General features: G+C 32.9%; 1 protein-coding gene, 1 long non-coding RNA gene and 1 pseudogene across 2 annotated transcripts; 2 read left to right on the forward strand and 1 right to left on the reverse strand.

Annotated features, from left to right (window-relative positions):
- Positions 1–335: 335 nt before the first annotated feature.
- On the forward strand, positions 336–3,311 carry LOC145558660 (uncharacterized). The gene is made up of 4 exons (XR_014092594.1): positions 336–860; positions 1,140–1,247; positions 1,768–1,815; positions 2,847–3,311. It is a non-coding gene; the product is annotated as an uncharacterized LOC145558660 (long non-coding RNA).
- Positions 3,312–4,247: 936 nt separating this feature from the next.
- Positions 4,248–8,643, forward strand: LOC145558659 (ruBisCO large subunit-binding protein subunit beta, chloroplastic-like). Its single transcript, XM_081619968.1, has 15 exons — positions 4,248–4,401; positions 5,018–5,270; positions 5,368–5,493; positions 5,708–5,845; positions 5,946–6,041; positions 6,130–6,372; positions 6,455–6,689; positions 6,769–6,938; positions 7,027–7,104; positions 7,194–7,265; positions 7,344–7,448; positions 7,548–7,640; positions 7,744–7,836; positions 7,999–8,122; positions 8,236–8,643. Exons 2-15 carry the CDS (start codon positions 5,031–5,033, stop codon positions 8,247–8,249), a joined length of 1,827 nt encoding a protein of 608 aa, XP_081476094.1. The 5' UTR covers positions 4,248–4,401; positions 5,018–5,030; the 3' UTR covers positions 8,250–8,643.
- Positions 8,644–17,859: 9,216 nt separating this feature from the next.
- On the reverse strand, positions 17,860–19,123 carry LOC145560050 (ethylene-responsive transcription factor TINY pseudogene; annotated as a pseudogene).
- Positions 19,124–19,323: the final 200 nt, after the last annotated feature.

Genomic DNA, 19,323 nt, shown 5'->3' on the forward strand with positions numbered 1-19,323 from the left:
TAAAAAAATGATTATTTGCTTAATTATTCAAAATTTAAAATAAAAAACCCAACCACCAAAGCCCGGCACAGCCACCACCTGCCCCAGCCCGTCCCCACCACGTCACAGCGTCACCCCCCCCCCAGATTGGCGCATTCTGCCCTTAAAGCCCGTGTTGGTGGCGCCACCCCGATCCCCAAGTGTAGTTGCCGCCTCTCCCCTTCCCCAAAACCACCTTCAATTCCCCCCTCCCTAAAACTCCTTCCCTAATCTACAACCCTTAAAATGTTTCACTTGTTCCCCTTATGAATAGTGCCCACATGTGTGGGGGACATGTGTGTGCATTTTAAAAAAAAAAAAAAAAATTTCAAGAAAATCACATGTTCTTCTTCTAACCTTCTGCCCTTCTATCTCTTTCTTTTGATGATTCATGCAACCTTGTTTTTTACCTAGAAATTAGCCACTTTGTTTTTTTCAATTTTCTTCTCTTCCCTGATCGATGGTGTTGACAAATAAGACTTGCATTGCCAACAAATGAATCTTCACCTTCTGAATTCTAATAAAGTAACTTAACATCATTTCCAATTACCTCAATGGTGTGATTCAAAAATTCAAGAGGAGAGCCACATCTGAAGAATCTGCATACGATTGCATCAACTTAGCCAACAATGGAATCTGCAATTCACTTCCCCTACTTTCTCCTCCTCCATACGCCCCTTTTATCTCTCTTCTTCCCTTTTCACTTTCTCTACAACCATCAACAATGAACCTGCCATCCACGGTCACCACTCAGCACTATCAAACTACGAGAGACCGAGGAACGGAAGGATAAATAGCCGCTGAACGAGGAGATAGAAAACAGATCTAGAACGAAGGTGAATGTGAAATCATCGGTCAAAGAATTTTGTTTTTTACATGTCAATTGCTAATTTTTATTGGGGGTTCGATTGATTGAGTGTTAGTCCTGTTAGATGTTAATTTTGCCAATATGTGCTACATTTGTTAATTTAATTTTTATAGAATTGATGTACTAAATTACTAAAAGTCCAGAATTGAGGATTTTGTATTGTGCTTTTAGATGATTTTGAAACAAATATCAGTATATAAGCTTAATTATCAAAGCATAAGCCCTAAACCCCTAATTCGTTTTTGTTGGGCAGATTTTTGGGAAAGGCAAGTTCTAGAATCTCAGAGGCTATAAGGTTCATCTCCGTATGTATTAATTGGTCATCGATCTAGCTTTTATTCACGATCAATTTTCTAACTTGGTAAGTAATTTCTGTAATTGATCATCAATCCTTTGATGGGTTGAATTTATTTTCCCCAATTATTAATCAGAATATTCCAATTTGAGTTTTTGATCATCGATTTACTTGTTCTTCATCTGGTTTTAATTAATTCGACCCCATTAATGCAAATAGATTTTCTGGGTTTTTTGGACAAAAAATTGAATTTATAAGTTGCTTATATTAGGATTTTGATTAAAAGTTCTCGCAAAATTTGTGCAACAACTGTTAATTTTACCATTAAATTTAACACGGTCTCAAATGTGGGAACTTCAATTATCCTGTGTATTTTTATGTTTTAATGTTGCATTTCTCTTTATTTTAAAAAAAAAAAATATTTTTGTGTATTTTTTCAGGCAAGTTAGTCTCTGATTGTGATTGCCCGCAAATATTGAAGTTATCAACTTCTATTCTATCATTGATGCTAATCAAGGTAAGGATTGTTCAATTTAATAATTTTTTCAGTCATGTTTCGCCGTTTTGACACTTACAGATGCTACAGTTATGATATTCATAGACCAATAACAATTCAACCAAGGAAAAAAGTTGGGTTAGTGGATTTCTTTTACTGGAATTCTTAATATGTCCTTTAACAGACATTTATTCCATTGCTAATATTTATTTTCTTTTGATTGTTTGTAGAGTGACGTTTATACTTTTGTTGTCCAAGTTAAATAGCTTAACTTCAATGATAATAATAATTTTATTTTTCAGTAAAACTAAGTTCATAAACATAAACTAATTTTAGTAAAAATAATTCCAATTTAACAAAAAATTACTTAAGTTCAGGAAGTAAACAATGTAGTAGGCTGGGTTTCTCTAATTGGTCAATATTCTTATCTATATCTGTACTCTACACTTTTTTTTTTTTTTTTTTTTGAAAGGATATCTGTACTTTACTTAATTTGTGCTTGATTCATTAATTTCTCTTTTTAAGATTGGTTTATATTAGGGAATTTTGGATAATGTGGTTGATTTAGAAATAATTGATGATTTGGCTGTATACTTTATCCTAATGTGATGAATTTACTGAGTGGATCAATGATCAATGTAAGTTGCTGATCATTTAATATAAGCTTCAATTTTGTGAGCTCATCAATTCGTCACACTTTTCTTGTTTGGTGTGTTGTGCATGCCCATTATAACAAAGAACTTTACCTTCGGAAGTGTCATGTTGATTGTCAAAAATGTAAGAATGAGTGAGATTCCACTAATTAGGTAGATTAACCTAAGTTGGAAAGTTGGAAAGTCGATTTATCATTAAGTTTAGTTATTTTATAATCTTTTTTTTTAATCCCTTTTTCAGTTTTGCGGGGGAAGGTAGATCAGTGGCGGCAGTGAGAAATTGAAACCTTGAAAATTAACATATACACGGTTAGGGTTTTACACTTAAATTCTGAAATTTGTGGGTTTTGATTCTAGAAGAACCTTTCTATTATTATGATTTCAATTTTAACTGTATTTTAGCTAGAAATCTGGTTCAATTAAAGTGTTTTAGCTGTATTTTAGCTAGAAATCTGTATGACCTCTAAATCGAGGTAATTGGTGAATTGTGATTTAATTTGTTATTGTAATTGGCAGGTGTCAACTCTTGAATCATTTATCTTGAAAGGGGGAAGAGTAGGAGAGAAGGATGTTGTAAATGTCGTGAAATTATTAATGAATGAATTGATCAAATTCGATGGAATTATCATCGACGGTGATCTGAATTTACAAAGAAAGATGCAGGAAAACTCTTATGATACAAAGAAAGTATGTTGAGACTTTGGATGTGCTAAAGGCAAAAAACTCGGCACCGGCAGCAAATGGAGCTCATAGGATGTGTGTGGATGTGTTTTTTTTATTTTTTTATTTTTATTTTTATTTGAGGAAAAAGGTTATTAGCTAAGTTGGCTTACTTGACTATTTATTGTAAACAATATTTAGGAGCAAATTCATGTTTGTAACAGTGCGAACTGATCATTGTTGAGGGGTTTGAATGTTCTTTCATCTAAAGAGTTAGGGGCAATACTGACATTTTTCATGGAATACAGCAGAATTATCGCATGCAACCCAAATAATAACATCAGAATTTTACCGGACATCTATATGAAATTGAAAGCAATACATTTTACTTGCACTACATTTTACTCCGGGACACCGCAAAATTTCACAACACTAGGACATACAAGACATCTACATGAAAGCAATGTATTTTACACCCTCTGTCCCTATTTTTTTTTCTCATTTGACTTTTCACGATCTCTAATACGTCATATACATGTCTTATGATGTATATAACTCCAAATCTATATGCGTAAAAATTATAAAAACTTAATATTAATAAAATATACAATGAGGCAAATCCAATAAGACCTCACTTGACTATATTATCCTTTATAGACTAATGAGAATTTAGAACCAATAGTTATAAAGTTTGACGCAATAGTTTGCAATGGGGTAAAAAAAAAACATTTTTAATACAATTCAATTTATCAACATGTAAATTCACTAATTAATATACATTTGTTCATAATTACCTAAATAAAAACTACAAATTAGCCAAAAAAATTTACACTTCCGGTCTCACACACTAGCAACACCAAATTGCCTTGTGCGCAACGCGTGCGTAGCACTGCCCTAGTACATTATAAGTTTTTTGGAAGATAAAATTTATTAATATAAAATAATAATTTTTGCAATATAAAGGTTAACTTCAAGTATTTATAAGATAACTTTAACTCGTTTTACAATAAATTAACATACACCTGCCTTTATACAGAATTTGTGAATGATTAATACTTAATAGTACTATTTTTAAAATGGTACACAAAATATACGAGTATCATTTAAAGTTAAAATTTTACTGAAAATAACCAAAATATCCTGTATCGTATGATGCTCGTATAGCGTGGGTATGTATCCAGTCAATCCAGACCAACTATGTGAACCGAATGTTCGGGCATGGACACAATTGAACCATAGTCCATACCCTAGAACCCAAGTCGCAACTCACAAAGCAAGAAACACCAACATCTACTAGAACGTTCCACACTCGATGTGTTAAACGTTATCCATGAACCATAACTACCTTTTATCATTCTCCACAAACCCAGTTTTCAGTCACAACATCCTGCTTCCTCTCCATTTTCATTGGGTAAGTTCTTTCCATCTTCTTCAATTCTCAACTATTTCATCCAAATTTACTTCTTTATCATGCTGTTAATACTTACCATTGCAATAAATTTCTAACAATGCATATTCTTGTATCTTCTTCATTGCTTAACTAAGTGGGTTTTTTTTATGCTTAATTTCCCAGATAATTTGGTTATTTGTTGCTTAATTAGAACATGTTGTTGGATTTTGGTTGGTTTTTGGATTAAAATTAATGAAACCCATTGTCAGTTAATATCTAGACATACAGTATATCCACTGAATTGTACTTGAATTTGCTTCAAATATCTTAATTATCCTTTGTTTTAGTACAAAAGCTGCAACAAAGGACAGTGATGTAAACGGGATTCAATCTTAGGCCTCGGTATTTATGGCCAATGGTTGGTTACCCTTACCCGTTCCATGGTACCAATACTGCCCTCTAGACTTTAACCAACTAGGCTAGTTGATATTATGATTACACCTGATTTTAATTGACCCCATGACTATTTTTTCTTGATCACTGGTTTTGGAATTTGTTTTACAAATTGGCGAATTACTGCTGCCAATTGGTTTTATGTATGTGATGATGATCTGAAATGTTGCATTTCTTTAATCAGGACTCTGCATAAAATGGCATCAAGTTTTGTTACCATGTCTGCTATCGGGTCTTTGACATCTGTTGGAAGCCAAATTGACAAGAAAAGTATTAACCCGTCACATAAACTATCTTCGTTGGATTGCATATCATCGAGTTTTCCTAGAGGTAGTCGAAGTTATGCAGTACCTAGTAAAAGACATTCCTTAAAGATAAACGCGGCAGTAAAAGAATTGCATTTCAATAAGAATGGGGCCGCTATTAGGAAACTACAGGTTAGTATTTGTAGTGTTTTCCGAATTACTGGTAGTATGATGGCAGTTGTGTATTGGGTTTAGTGTCTAACATTGCTGCTCTGATTTGAAACTTTAGGCGGGTGTGAATAAGCTTGCAGATGTTGTTGGTGTTACTCTCGGTCCCAAAGGAAGGAATGTAGTTTTGGAGAGTAAGTATGGCTCTCCTAAAATTGTTAATGACGGTGTTACTGTGGCCAAAGAGGTATGAACTACTTCGTATATGAAAAAACAGGCTCCTTTACTGATGATTGCTAATTTTTACTTTTTCAAATGTGAAAGGAAGTACTCAGCTTTGCTGTTTAGAACTCCTTAATGTTAATAGAGGAATATGTTCATGTTGGAGACTTGAAGATGATGTTCTTTTGAAGTTTATGTACTCTATTTTTGTTGACATCAATAAGCTGTTTTGTATGCAGATTGAGCTTGAAGATCCTGTCGAAAACATTGGTGCAAGGCTTGTTAGAGAAGCGGCGTCTAAAACTAATGATTTAGCTGGTGATGGGACCACTACATCTGTAGTACTAGCACAAGGTTTGATTGCCGAAGGTGTAAAGGTGTGAGGAAATTACACATAATTGATGTACACCTCTGAAAGTATAATGTTATTTGGCTTTGAACAACATGCTTGACCAATACGTGATTATATATTTCCAGATTGTATTGGCTGGGGCAAATCCTATACAAATAGCCAAGGGGATTGAGAATACTGCAAAAGGTTTGATATCTGAGCTGAAGTTGATGTCCAAAGAGGTAAGCTGTTTCTTGCTGCTGTAATAGTTGTCAATTATGCTTCACAGCTAAACATGGTTTTTATTTTATTTTTGCATATGACTTGCAGGTTGAAGACAATGAACTTGCAGATGTTGCTGCTGTTAGTGCAGGAAATAACTATCAAATAGGCAATATGGTTGCCGATGCTCTGAGCAAAGTAGGGCGCAAGGGTATAGTAACTCTCGAAGAAGGAACAAGTGCTTCGGACAGCTTATATGTCGTTGAAGGAATGCAATTTGACCGTGGCTATTTCTCACCATACTTTGTTACTGATACTGAGAAAATGATTGTTCAGTACGAAAACTGCAAGGTATACATCCTGAATTTGAGTACAAATTTGTGTCTAACATTTTGTACCACATAGGATGATTAATGTCTTGTTGGCTATGTAGTTGCTCTTGGTTGACAAGAAGATTACAAATGCAAGAGAGCTTGTTAATGTCCTGGAAGATGCAATTAAAAACAACTATGCAATTTTGGTTATGGCGGAAGATATAGAGCAAGAACCTCTTGCTACACTAGTTGTAAACAAACTCAGAGGATCACTTAAGATTGCTGCAATGAGAGCACCAGGTTTTGGAGATCGTAGACACCAATATCTTGATGATATTGCTATCCTTACAGGAGGTTAGTAGTCTGAATATCAGAATGTTATCATTGACATCAAGTCCCTCAACTTTCTGGGTGCTAACTGAATTATCAACAGCAACTGTGATCAGAGATGAGGTTGGTTTGTCACTAGACCAAGCTGGCAAAGAGGTGTTGGGACATGCAGCGAAAATTGTGCTCACCAAAGAGACAGCTACCATTGTTGGGGATGGAACCACGCAAGAAGCCGTTGCTAGGAGAATTTCCCAAATTAAGAAGCAAGTTGAGGTACATGTGTTAATCCTCTAATATCTTCACTTGTTTGGCTGTTAAATTGTAGAATATTGAGCCTGATGTAGATAACATTGGTTTTCAGGATGAAGAGACTGCTTATGAGAAAGACAAACTAAACGAAAGAATTGCAAAACTTTCCAGTGGTGTTGCTGTCATCCAGGTGACTCTTCATGAATTTAAGACATGCTACCAAATTTTCTTCCCTAAATAGTTTTCATATGTTTTCCTTCTTTATTGACTATCCAACAGGTTGGAGCACGAACTGAGACAGAGCTTAAAGAAAGGAAGTTGAGGGTGGAGGATGCTCTTTGTGCAACAAAGGTATCCTCTGTGATTTTATGACTCACTCTCCTATAGTTTACCAAGGGATAAAACTGACTCAAACTTGTAATTGTTCAGGCAGCAGTAGAGGAAGGTATAGTTGTAGGTGGAGGGTGCACCTTGCTGCGCCTAGCGGCTAAAGTAGATGCCATCAAAGAGAGACTTGAAAATGACGAGCAAAAGGTTCTCTTTGTCAAATCCGCCCTTATTGATCATAATGATGTCAATTTCTCTCTCCCCTACTAGATGAACTGATATTTTAGAATTTATACATATTTTCAGCTTGGAGCAGATATTGTCAAAAGAGCACTTAGTTATCCACTAGATCTGATTGCCAAGAATGCAGGAGTTAATGGAGCAGTAGTAATAGAAAAGGTCAAGATAAGGCATTTTAAGCTATTGTATACATCATAATTACAATGTGAATTTGCAAATTCTTCTACTACGTATTATTGATCGATGCATTTTATATTCTCAGGTGCTCTCTAATGACAACCTGAGATTTGGATACAATGCTTCTACCGGACAATACGAGGATCTGATGGCTGTTGGAATCATAGATCCCACTAAGGTTTGATTTTTATATTTTGTTTACTTCGTATTATATCCTTAAGCTTAGGATAATGCATCTACTGTACATGACTATCAATTGCTCATTTCCAAGATCAAATAGTGAAGGGTAACTGAGATGAAGAGGGTTTCTTTCTCTGCGTTAATGAGTTGCAATTTGCAGGTGGTAAGGTGTTGCTTGGAACATGCTGCATCTGTAGCAAAGACGTTCCTAACATCTGATGCCGTTGTTACTGAGATCCCAGAGCCAGAACTCGCTCCTATGGAAAACCCAATGGACAACTCTGGTATGTCTGTCGTTTTTTTTTTTTTCCCCTGTAATGCTAGCTACTTTCATACATTATTTACACTTATCTTAACACATATATTAATTTCTTTCTAAACCATATTTCTGTTACAGGTTTTGGGTATTAAGCTCTGTGTTCCAGCAGCAAAACAACCTTCAACCATTACGGATACTTGACCATCCATGTTGCAGATCAGCATAAATCTGAACGAGAATTCATGAAAATCAGGAATGAGGTAAACATTATCCGAGTGGCATTATGACAGGAAATTTTGATCGAGGTGGTGTCTCTTGTTGGTGTTTCGTATATTGTTGAGATGCTTTGAAATGGATAGTGGCCGGAATGAAAGCTCTGATTTAGGAAGATGTTGTGTGAGTAGCTAACTAATCCCAATTTTGAGTGTAATGATAATGATTACAAATCAATCTATCTTGTTTATTTTGTTGTCGCCGACAATTTCAAATTTTGTAAACAAATAATAGGATTCTCCATTTTTGTGATCAATTTTCAAAATTAACACACATCATATGAAATACAAACTTTTGAAATTTGAAAATGAAACATGTAAAACTAGCTTGATACATAAGATAAACCTAATGTCCTAATCTTAAAATCCGATAAACATTACAAAGTACATGTATTTTCAAATTAGGAAATAGGAATAAGCAATAAATGAGTTACTATTCTTTTTGTCCCCAAAGGTAGACAAGGGACAAGGGGCAAGATACAATGATACATCTCCTTGGATCCGCTCCCAAGCCATATAAGATAAAACCTATGACACTGTGACAGAACTCATCAGGCCGGTTGGGCCAGCCGCCTTGAGACGAGCCTAACTTTATTGCGGAGTTAAATCAAATTAAAGGGAAAGTTCTCCAAATAAATGTCGTATATTTTTAAATCTCGAATCCAAGGACTATATGATCACAGTAGAACAACTCCATTATCAATTGATCCAAACGAAGATTGAATAAGTTATTTGGTATGAGAAGCCATAGTTATTTTTTTTTTTTTTTGAAGCAGCCGTAGTTGTTATCTTGACCAAGCATCTTTTTGGCTTTTGCTAAACATTCATTGGCCATTAGTAGTAGTATTTTACTAACAATCTTTCATCATAACACTAATTCTTTTCTTTGATTGACCTCAAGTAACAATTAGACAAGAAGTTTAAGTAATAGTTTAATATGCAAATTAATCATCATCATATTTAGCGGTAATAATTAAAGCATGATTTGATAACATAACAATTAACAATATCCTAAATCTTCTATTATTAACTGCCCAATTATAATATGCCTCGTATAAGTTGATCTTATGTAGTTAAATTAGCTAATCATCATGTATTCAATTATGTACAAATATGGAGGTGACTTCTAAATGGCATTATTGTATTGGAATTATACTATTTAGGAATCATGCCGTACTAAATAAAGTGGTCGTAAACTGTTTTAAATTCTAATCAATGTCTTTACTATACATTCGAAGCCAAAACAAACATGTATTTCTAACTTTCTATGGCACATTACATGTTTTGTTTGTTCTAATGATTGTCGCGTGGAGTTATAATTTTGTTTATTGATTTTGCTCGTCGTACATGATTTATGTTGATCGATATAAAAGGTTTTGATGATGCGGAACAAATATATGATAGTTGTCTAATTAAATTAATGTGTTGAGATGTCATGATGAGATCATAAGCAACGTAAGGAATAATGAAAATGTCATGGATATTCCTAGCATGGAACTAGAAGTTTGATGAAAGTTATGATTGATGGATGATGGTTCTCATTAATTTGATTAAGTAAATGAGTGTTATATTAAATAGCTAGATTTCATACTGGAACGTTATTCACTCAGGAACTTCGAATTTATTTGAAACAAGAGTTTAAATGGAAAGGCATAATCTTAGGAGCGTTAACGTCAATTGAAGGTTATGTATGTCTTTCTTGGTTCCTTTAAACTTTTTTAAAAAAAAATAAATAAAAAAATTCATGCATGTCAATACATTATTTCAGTAATAAAAATAATAATTAAAAGTTATAAAAATTTAATATCATAGAAAATAGATTGAGGCAAATAAATCTAACGTCTCACAATATGACGACTATACTTTTGTGTTAACTATAAGTCTATAAATTATCAAAGCAAATCAAGTATGTAAATACTAAATAGTGCATATGTCATTAAAGTATTGTAGCTAGGTGAAATGAAACAGAGGAAGTATGTTAGCAAATTAGAAAATCCAGAAAGTATAGGTATCAACTAGCGCGCATAGTTGGCTAAAGCTTTTGGGGCTAATAATACTCAAGATTTTGAATTGAATTTCATCTATTTATTTGAAGATACATACATCACTACTTTTACAATTGTCTTTAATTACACCAATAAAAAAAATCAAGAAAGTAAAACTACAATTAAAATTACAAGCATGTAGCTTATCATTTGAGTGAAATTTTTTTTGTAGCTTTATTAAGCAACTCTGCTCAAACAAGCTACATACATTGTTTGGTTTTTCAAAGATATATAACATTACCCACTTAAATTTCACCTATTCTCCTACTTTATTTACTATTTAATTTTTTTCCAAGTTACACTACTTACTATTGGAGCACTTTATAGCTATAAAATATATTTACTTAAATATCTAATGTGCCAAGGTAAGCTACAAGGTATTGTAACTTACTATTGGAAATGTTATGTAAAATTAGAGTTGAGCTCTTGAGTTGAAGAATTGTGAGTGTTAACGTTATAGTGTTGAAATGGTTATTAAGGTTTAACCGCTTAAGGAACTATGTAATTTTGAGAACGGTTTTCGCCTTATAAATAATACTTCATAATCAGTAATATATAACTCAAAATCTCAAATACTCTACGAAGTAAATATATAGGGCGTACGTCATTCCAAAACAGGGTACAAGTCTTCCACTAAACATAACAGAAGCTTGGATATTTCGTTATTTCGTATGATGTTGATACTATTTCGAGTGTCATAATTTGACTTAGCTTAGATATTCAATCTGGTCAGTGGCGAATCTTGGTCGAAACTATTAGAGAGGTTGGGATTTGAATTTTTTTATCTCTCACTAAAAATAATCACTATGTTCTAACATTTTATAAGTAAGATAAGGTTGTTTAAAGTTCATTAGCTAATTTATTTCAACAATTTATCGGGGGTCGGGCCCTTAACGGCCCCGGTGGAAAGTCCCCCTCTAAATCTGGTCATGTGTGATAATTATATTAGTGAAAATTAAGTGACATATCTTACCCTTAATTTCTACAATTGAACATATGGATCATGTTATTCATGTATCATTGTAGTATTTATCATTTTTAAAGTGACGTGTCTAAAATGTTAGCAAAACTAAACTTTTATCTCCGTGTCCATACAATCAACCCGATGGATCGATGAAACAATATATACGGTGTATATGAAATTAATTTTCTAATTCACACGTTTTTATATAAAATAAACTAACCCTAGTTACAAACAGACTTGTAGCTAGATGGGGTTAACACATGCATGTCTCCTAGTGAACTAGTGGAAGGAAAAGTAAACTCTAAAATCCAAAGTAAACAAAATGCCTAAAAGGGCATGAAAATGAAAACAAGCCCAACCATCTCATTCTTAAATTTATAAATGACAAAATTTGAAACACCAAGACAAATTTTTATGAAGTATTTGAATACTACATATAAAAATTTAGCTGTTCTTGTGTAATGAAGTGTGTGTGCTTCCGGTTGATTCATGTCCGTACAAGACTATTTCATACAAAAAGAGTGAGTTGGATATTACAAAACAAATGGTCATTTTCATCTTACATGTCATTTTTGGCTAACAATTGTAATTATTTAAGGTGGGGGCCGCCTTAACCCATTTAAGAAACTTTTTACGAGTATTTATTTATTTTCTTTGACAAGAAACTACAAAAGTACATTAGAAATCACATTTTTCTTCCTTATGACCCCTCCGTGTAAAGAAGCTACCGAGTACTCTTTTCGTTGAATTTTAATCATACAAATTATTTTAGCGGCTTTTTAAAAATTATATGAAAAAAATAAGAGGAAAAAAAAGTGTGGAATCCACCTTTAGAAAAAAAAAAGTAGAGAGAAAAAAAAAATATTTAAAATGATAATGTTACGTTCGCTGCGATTAATTGGAATAAATTTTCAAAAGAAACGTGACAAATAATTTGAGACAAGGCGTATACTCCCTCCGCCCCATTATACTTGGGACGTTTGGGTAGACACGTAATTTAAGAAAATTACAAGTGTGTCCCTTTAAAATAATTGATTATACTTGTATAAAGGATTTCTTCTGTATTTTTATATTGTAAGAAAACAAAAGATGGGGGAGGTGGAGGTAGTGAGGAGAGAAAACGTAGGATTTAGGGGTTGTTTTGATTTACTGAACTGAGCTGAACTGAACTGAACTAAATTGTTTACGAAAGAAGGAAATTAAGAACTAAACTATATTGAACTGATTGGAGCTATATGAACTGAAATTAAGCTGAAACGAACTAGTCCTTGATTGGGTTTTGAGGTTTGTGGCTCCAAAAAAAAAAAATTAGTGGTTTTCATTCCATATTTGGTAACATGTCAGGTATTTTTGAACTGACGAAAATGGTAATTGTGTCAAGTATTATGGGACGGAGGGAGTCTAAAGCATAGAGTATGGTGCTAAACAAGCCACGTCATATACATAGTGACTATGTTTCAAAAATTACACCTGTTCAATCAAGATTGGGTAGAGAATTTAACACATGAGCTTCTAGTCATTTTCAACATGATCTATGAACATAACACAACACACCACCAAACTAAATTGATTATGCCATGCTAGGGACAATATATCCTTAATCACTACATATATATACATCCATGCAGAAAACAATGTTACTAGGGAAAATTTTGTTGCCCTCTCTTAAAAGTTTAAAGTCATTGTCGCCTTAATCAAAACCTTAATTTGGATTATATATATAAGATTATGTTTTAATAATTTAGGTTAGGTGTGTGTTTTACATATAAGGGTCTGTTCTCTTACGTTGAAATTCAGTTCAGTTCAGCTCAGTTCAGTTCAGTTCAGTTCAACTCAGCTTCGTTCAGCTCAGCTCCTAATTTCCTTCTCTTATAAAATATTCATTGCAGTTCATTTCAGTTCAGCTCAATTCAGTTCATTTCAGTTCAGCTCAATTCAGTTCATTTCAGTTCAGCTCAATTCAGTTCAGTCGATGAGAACAAGCCCTAAGCACAAGTATTGTTTCTTTACAGTGCAAGTACCTAGGAGGCTAGGAGTAATCTATGACTTTAATTTGTACTTTCTTATAGTTAATGAAAGATTATACATTGGTAAAAAGTCTATTTCGATAACTTCATAATTGGATATATGCTGATTTGATGCTCTCTTGCATGACTTATGTTTATTTCTTACTCACGTCACATTTAGTAATGTATATACGGAATAGATGATTTAGCAATGTACGTTTAACTGTATAGTATCTTACCTTTGTCAAGATGATTACATATCCAAACCTAGTTATCACCGTATATAATTCTTTTACATAGGAAATTTATTATTACAACGCCATTTAATAACATAAATTTGTCAACCCAAACCATTAATTGGCTCTAACAACAGTGATCGAGAGTCTACACTAGACAAGAGGTAAAGGCTACACATACAATTGTTGTATTTGGTCCCTACATACATCTTTAATTTGGCATGTTTCTATTGGCTAAAATAATAGGCACAAGTTTCATTAAATTCAATTTATTTTTGACTCCTAATTTTCTCCCATTTTCTGTTGATGTGTCAAATTTCTAATGGTGTTGTATGTAGGGACAACATACAATAGTTGTATGTGTATCAGCTCTGGACAACAACCATGTTGATAGGACAATTAGTTGGACCCTTAATAGATATTTATGTTTAAGAGAACCACATAAATCTCAAAGAGCATTATTACAAATCCTATATACCCTCATCTACCGTTCTTGTGATTATGACTTATAGAACGTCATATATCTTACATATGTCATTATTATATTGTTACACGACTTGAAGCATATAATTATAAAGCTGGCATGCATTTAAAGAAGATAATTAATAATCCGTATATATATGAACCTTCTACGTACCCTATAATTTCTCCATATTTTTTTTTTTTTACAAATTCAATATATACGGTGTGTTTTATACTTTTATTCACCAAGATTTTTATTTATATGAACTTATTAAAAATTACTTTAATTGTACTTTAAACTTGGGTATATTTAGGATTTAAGGGTGTGTTCAATTCACCTAATTTTCACTTATTTGAATTTAACTTATCTGAACTTATAAAAATATATTTAAGTTGTAATTTGAACTTTGGTAAACCTTATTAGAATTTATTTTTCCAAAACTTATTTTATTTTAACTTTTTAAAATTATTAAACCTGAAATAAATGAAAATAAGAATCCTTAACAGAATTCATTAGACTTGAAATAAGTGAAGATAAGGTGAATTGATCAGGCCCTAAGATTTGTGCATAGTATGAGTAAATATTACTCATGTTATGTATTGATGATTATCATTATGTATACTCCACATTCATAAACAAAATGCAATTACTTTATCCTTTAATTGACTTTAAACATATTACACAATATTAACTAACATTCAAAATATAATGTAATTATTTTATTGTAGGTTTGTTTGTTCTGCTTAAGCTCATGCCAAATAAATAAATAATTTTTTTAAAAAAATAATGTAATTACTTTCTCCTTTTATTTCTTTTTCTTTGTCAGATTTAAAATGTTTCATTAAATGTAAGAAATTTTTTAAGAAGAATATATGATAAATATTAGAAGCACATGATCAAGTAGAATCTTGTTACTAGGGATCTTGTTACTAGGGTTTGTTCTCATTGATTAAACTAAACTTATTAGAGCTGACTGAACTGAACTTATTAGAGTTGAACTGAACTGAACTAAACTGAGTATATTATGAGAGAAGGAAATTATGAGCTGAACTGAACTGAACTGAAAATAATTGTAAGAGAATAGGCTCTAAGATTTGCTTAGTGGAGTTGGTGAGGAACTCACCTTGTGACTTTGAGGTCTCAAGTTCGAGTCCCACCAAGTACAAAATGATTGGGAGTAAAGGGATTCTCTTACCTCCCCCTCTCTACTTCCTGTGCTAACACTCATCTTTTATTACATACTTCGTATTTATGTACTTCCTCTTTTTTTTTTTTAATAGTTGCAACACTTCTCTTTTCACACTTGGCGATGTATCTTTTCAATCGTTAATATCTTTAATTACCAATATGTAAAAATTATAAACTTAAGATATTATAATTGTATAGATCGAGACGAACCTAACAAGATTCCACATGACTATTGTTTTTTTTACAAAAATCGTCAAAACTAGTCAAAGTGAAACACTCATGAATAGTGTAAAAGCCAAACTATTGCAAGTATAAAACAACGGAGGAAGTACTCCGTAATTTATAAAGAAGATTATATTAAGAAACTATACATTAACATAAGCTCAACATCTTATATGATTACATTGACTTTCTTATAATAGCTAAAAATGATGATAAAAGTGAAACATGTGAATAGTGCAAAAAATCATACCGTTACGAGTTCTTTGGAACAAAGAGAATATATTTTTCACAAACATTAATCAAAATATATGTTTAGTGAATGGTACCAAAATCCCGGATACTTAAAAAAAAATTAAAAAAACCGGAGGGAGTAAAAATTCAAGCTCTACCACAATCAGCAAGTATGACCAGTGAACTTCAAAATTGACAAAGGCTACCTAGTTAATTTTGATAAACCTCAATGGCACCCAATGAAAATTCTTTTTTGTTTTTGTTTTTAAGGGGAGAATAATTTCAGTAGAATATCTAGTATCTATATACTGTTTGGTCAAATACTACTGGCAGTACTGTTAACCTCCCTCTCTGTCTGGCAATCTGGCATGTTCATCTGCTATACCAGAAAACTCTCCCTAAATATAAAGTAGTTTTGGCATGGCAGCATTAAATTCCAAAATGGATAAGTAAATTGAAGCTGTAAAAAGATAAAATTACCACCCAAATAAAGACAATTAGATAACACTATTACTAAACCGAGTAAAAGTCCTTGTCACATCCTCTTAAATGCTTTGCTGTCTCCCAAAAGCTAACTCCCCCTAACTTTCTTCTTTTTTGCCTCAAATCATTTTTTTCTATTTACATTTCACAATATCTCATGTTTGAGTGTTAACATCACTAACTAACGGCTACAATTTTAGTATTATTATTACTAGTATTAGTGAAATTGGACGACCGTTTTAGGATAAACTAGGGGTTAAAGAAATGTTATTGTTACTATAGAAATATAATCGATATTATATACTCCATAATATGCATCTTTGGAAAAGTCAGATTGAGTTAATTTATTTTTGAATAATTTTTCATACATAATAATAGGGTAAAATAAAACATTCTAACAAAGTATTACCTTTGACTTTTATTTTTCAATGTATATTAGTTGAAAGCGAAAAAAAAATTGTGAGGGACGCACATGGTTGTTAGTTGTTAATTCACTTGCTAGCTAAGTATATATTATGTTATCTCATGATGCAAATCAAACTATGGAGTATGGCATGGTTTGATGAATGTGCCGATCTAACAACCTTAGTAAGAAATTGTTTTTAGCAATAGGCTTAATTTTTTATTTATTTTTTACTTCGTATTATTTTTTTGGAATTGAAAGTGGATTAAGTTAAGTTGGATAATGTCAAGGTTGTAGTAACAAACTTGACCACTAGCTTCTTCCTCAGGGTGTTTATGAATCCAAAATAGCAATAATTAGCTTATGATCATATCATTACCGGATATAAAATACTTAAGGTTGAAATTAAATTAGAAAGGATTATTATTCAAGTATGAAATAATAGGCATGTTTTTTTTTGTCATACTCGTTGTTAGTTTGACATGATTGCCTTTTATTTTGGTCATTTTGATGAATGAGTGAAGCGTGTCAAGTTGATCATTATTTTAGCTCAAGTTTAAATTAAACGTGTCATATAATTCAATTAATTTATCGAGTTATGGAACTTCTAAGCCAAATTCAATAATTTTGTAATATGATTTCGTGTCATGCAAATAATAGACATGTTGTTTTCCGCCATACTCGTTGCTAGTTTGACGAGATTGCCTTTTATTTTGGCCATTTTCGTGTCAAGTTTGATCATTATTTTAGTTCAAGTTTAAATTAAACGTGTCATTTAACTCAATTAATTTATCGAATTATGGAACTTTAAGCCAAATTCGATAAGTTTGTAATAACATATTGCGTCATGCAAATTTTGAAACCCTACTTAATTATTATATTTATATCAACATTACATAGTCAATAGTCTCTTAGTGAGGTATGGTTGTTTGTCCTATTAGCTATGCTTGTCTATTTGTGACAGCTTACAATTTCAAAACGATTTCCTCTCCTATATGCACTATTTTTGGGGGAAAATGTGGGTTTAAGTTTCGATTAAAATGATATAATGCGGACAATTACAATTTACAAAGACGTAATTATATACTCCCTCCATCTTTAAAAGTTGTCAATATCTCTAATCATGTTTCATATATTAATTTTTTTTATAATAATTATGATTAATATACTGACCGATTGCATTGACAAACTTACATGCTCTAAGTAGAGTATTAGATTATATAAAACATGTGAATGGTATAAGCAAACAAGTTTTGCCAAACTCAACTTTTATAAGCACACAAGTTTTGATAATTTTAAACCTAAATTTAGGTAAAAAAAACTTTCATGACATAATAAGAGCAGAAAAAAATCTCTAATTTCATCTAGACTCATTGAAATTTCACACAAAAAAAATTTCATCATCACACATTTATCCATCCTACTACTCCGTAGTATATTTATACAAACTAAAAAAATAAAAAAAAATCTAAAAATTTTAATATTAACAGGAAGAAATTTTCCACTCTCCCAAACATAAAATAAAATGTTTACAAAAGTAATTTATATATTTTTTAATAAATTTTTAGTAATAATCAACATTTGTATATCCTACCCCATAATAATCAGCCAATGAAATGTCAGCCGTTGATTCAAACAAGTACCCACAAAAACCCATCTCGACCGTCCAACCAGGCGAGTAAGCCCACTCTTCAACCGAGTCAACCAACACTAACTCAGCCTTCGACTCGGCCGAGTCATCACCCACATCTTCCAAACTCGGTAACTCGACAATCTGACTCAGTTCCTCTTCAGGCCCGTTAGGCCCAATAGGCCCATTAACCTCCGAAGAAGACGAAGACACCGCAGGCGACGGCGAGTGCGACTCCATCGCCGTCGCAGCGGCTAAAGCGGCAGCAGCTTGAACATCACGCGGCGAATTCGACGCAGGTCGAGGGAGTGAGTTAGCGAGTTCAGGGAAGTTGAGAATTGCGGAGTTACCTTTGATGCAAAGCGCGGCAACGTCGTGAGCACGCGCCGCCATTTCTGGTGTGTTGAATGTACCAAGCCATATTCGTGATTTTTTTCTGGGTTCTCGAATTTCGGATACCCATTTGCCCCAAGCTCGTTTTCTCACTCCTCTGTAAACTGGGTCTTTGCTGTTTTCTCTCTTTCGTTTGTTGTTGATTTGGGGTGAGGATTGAGTTAACCCAGAAAGGGATTGAGAAGATGAAGTTGAAGGAGTAGCAGTAGCAGTAGCTGTAGTTGCAGTGTCGTTCTGGGAAGTCTCTGCTTCTCTTCCATGGCGTTCCGCCATTGATGTAAGGTTAATGGAGGTCAGCAAGGTTGATTAGCTGAGTTGCACGGAAGGTGTTTGATAAAATGTCTGAAAGAAGGGAGAATTAAAGAGAGAGAAAATAATGTGGATTTTTAAAGAAGGGGGTGAAGTAGCCGTAGTATATAAAGCAGGGGAAGCCGTTAGAGTGTGATAAGGAGAGGGAGAGTGAGATGTAAAATATGAATATATGAATAATGATAATGGCAAGCCAAATTAGGTGGACATATATAATAAGGTGTATTCTGTATTATATAAAAAGGGGTTGGGGTTAAAAAATAATAATAATAAAACGCGCTACTTATGTCAATTTGTCAAGTACAACCCTTAAAGAAACTCTCACATTGGCTTGTGGAGTTGTGGGTGAGGACGAGGGTATAGATTGGATAATTCCGACTC

This window comes from Chenopodium album, chromosome 9, assembly GCF_948465745.1.
Source record: "Chenopodium album chromosome 9, dcCheAlbu1.1, whole genome shotgun sequence".
NCBI lineage: Eukaryota > Viridiplantae > Streptophyta > Magnoliopsida > Caryophyllales > Amaranthaceae > Chenopodium > Chenopodium album.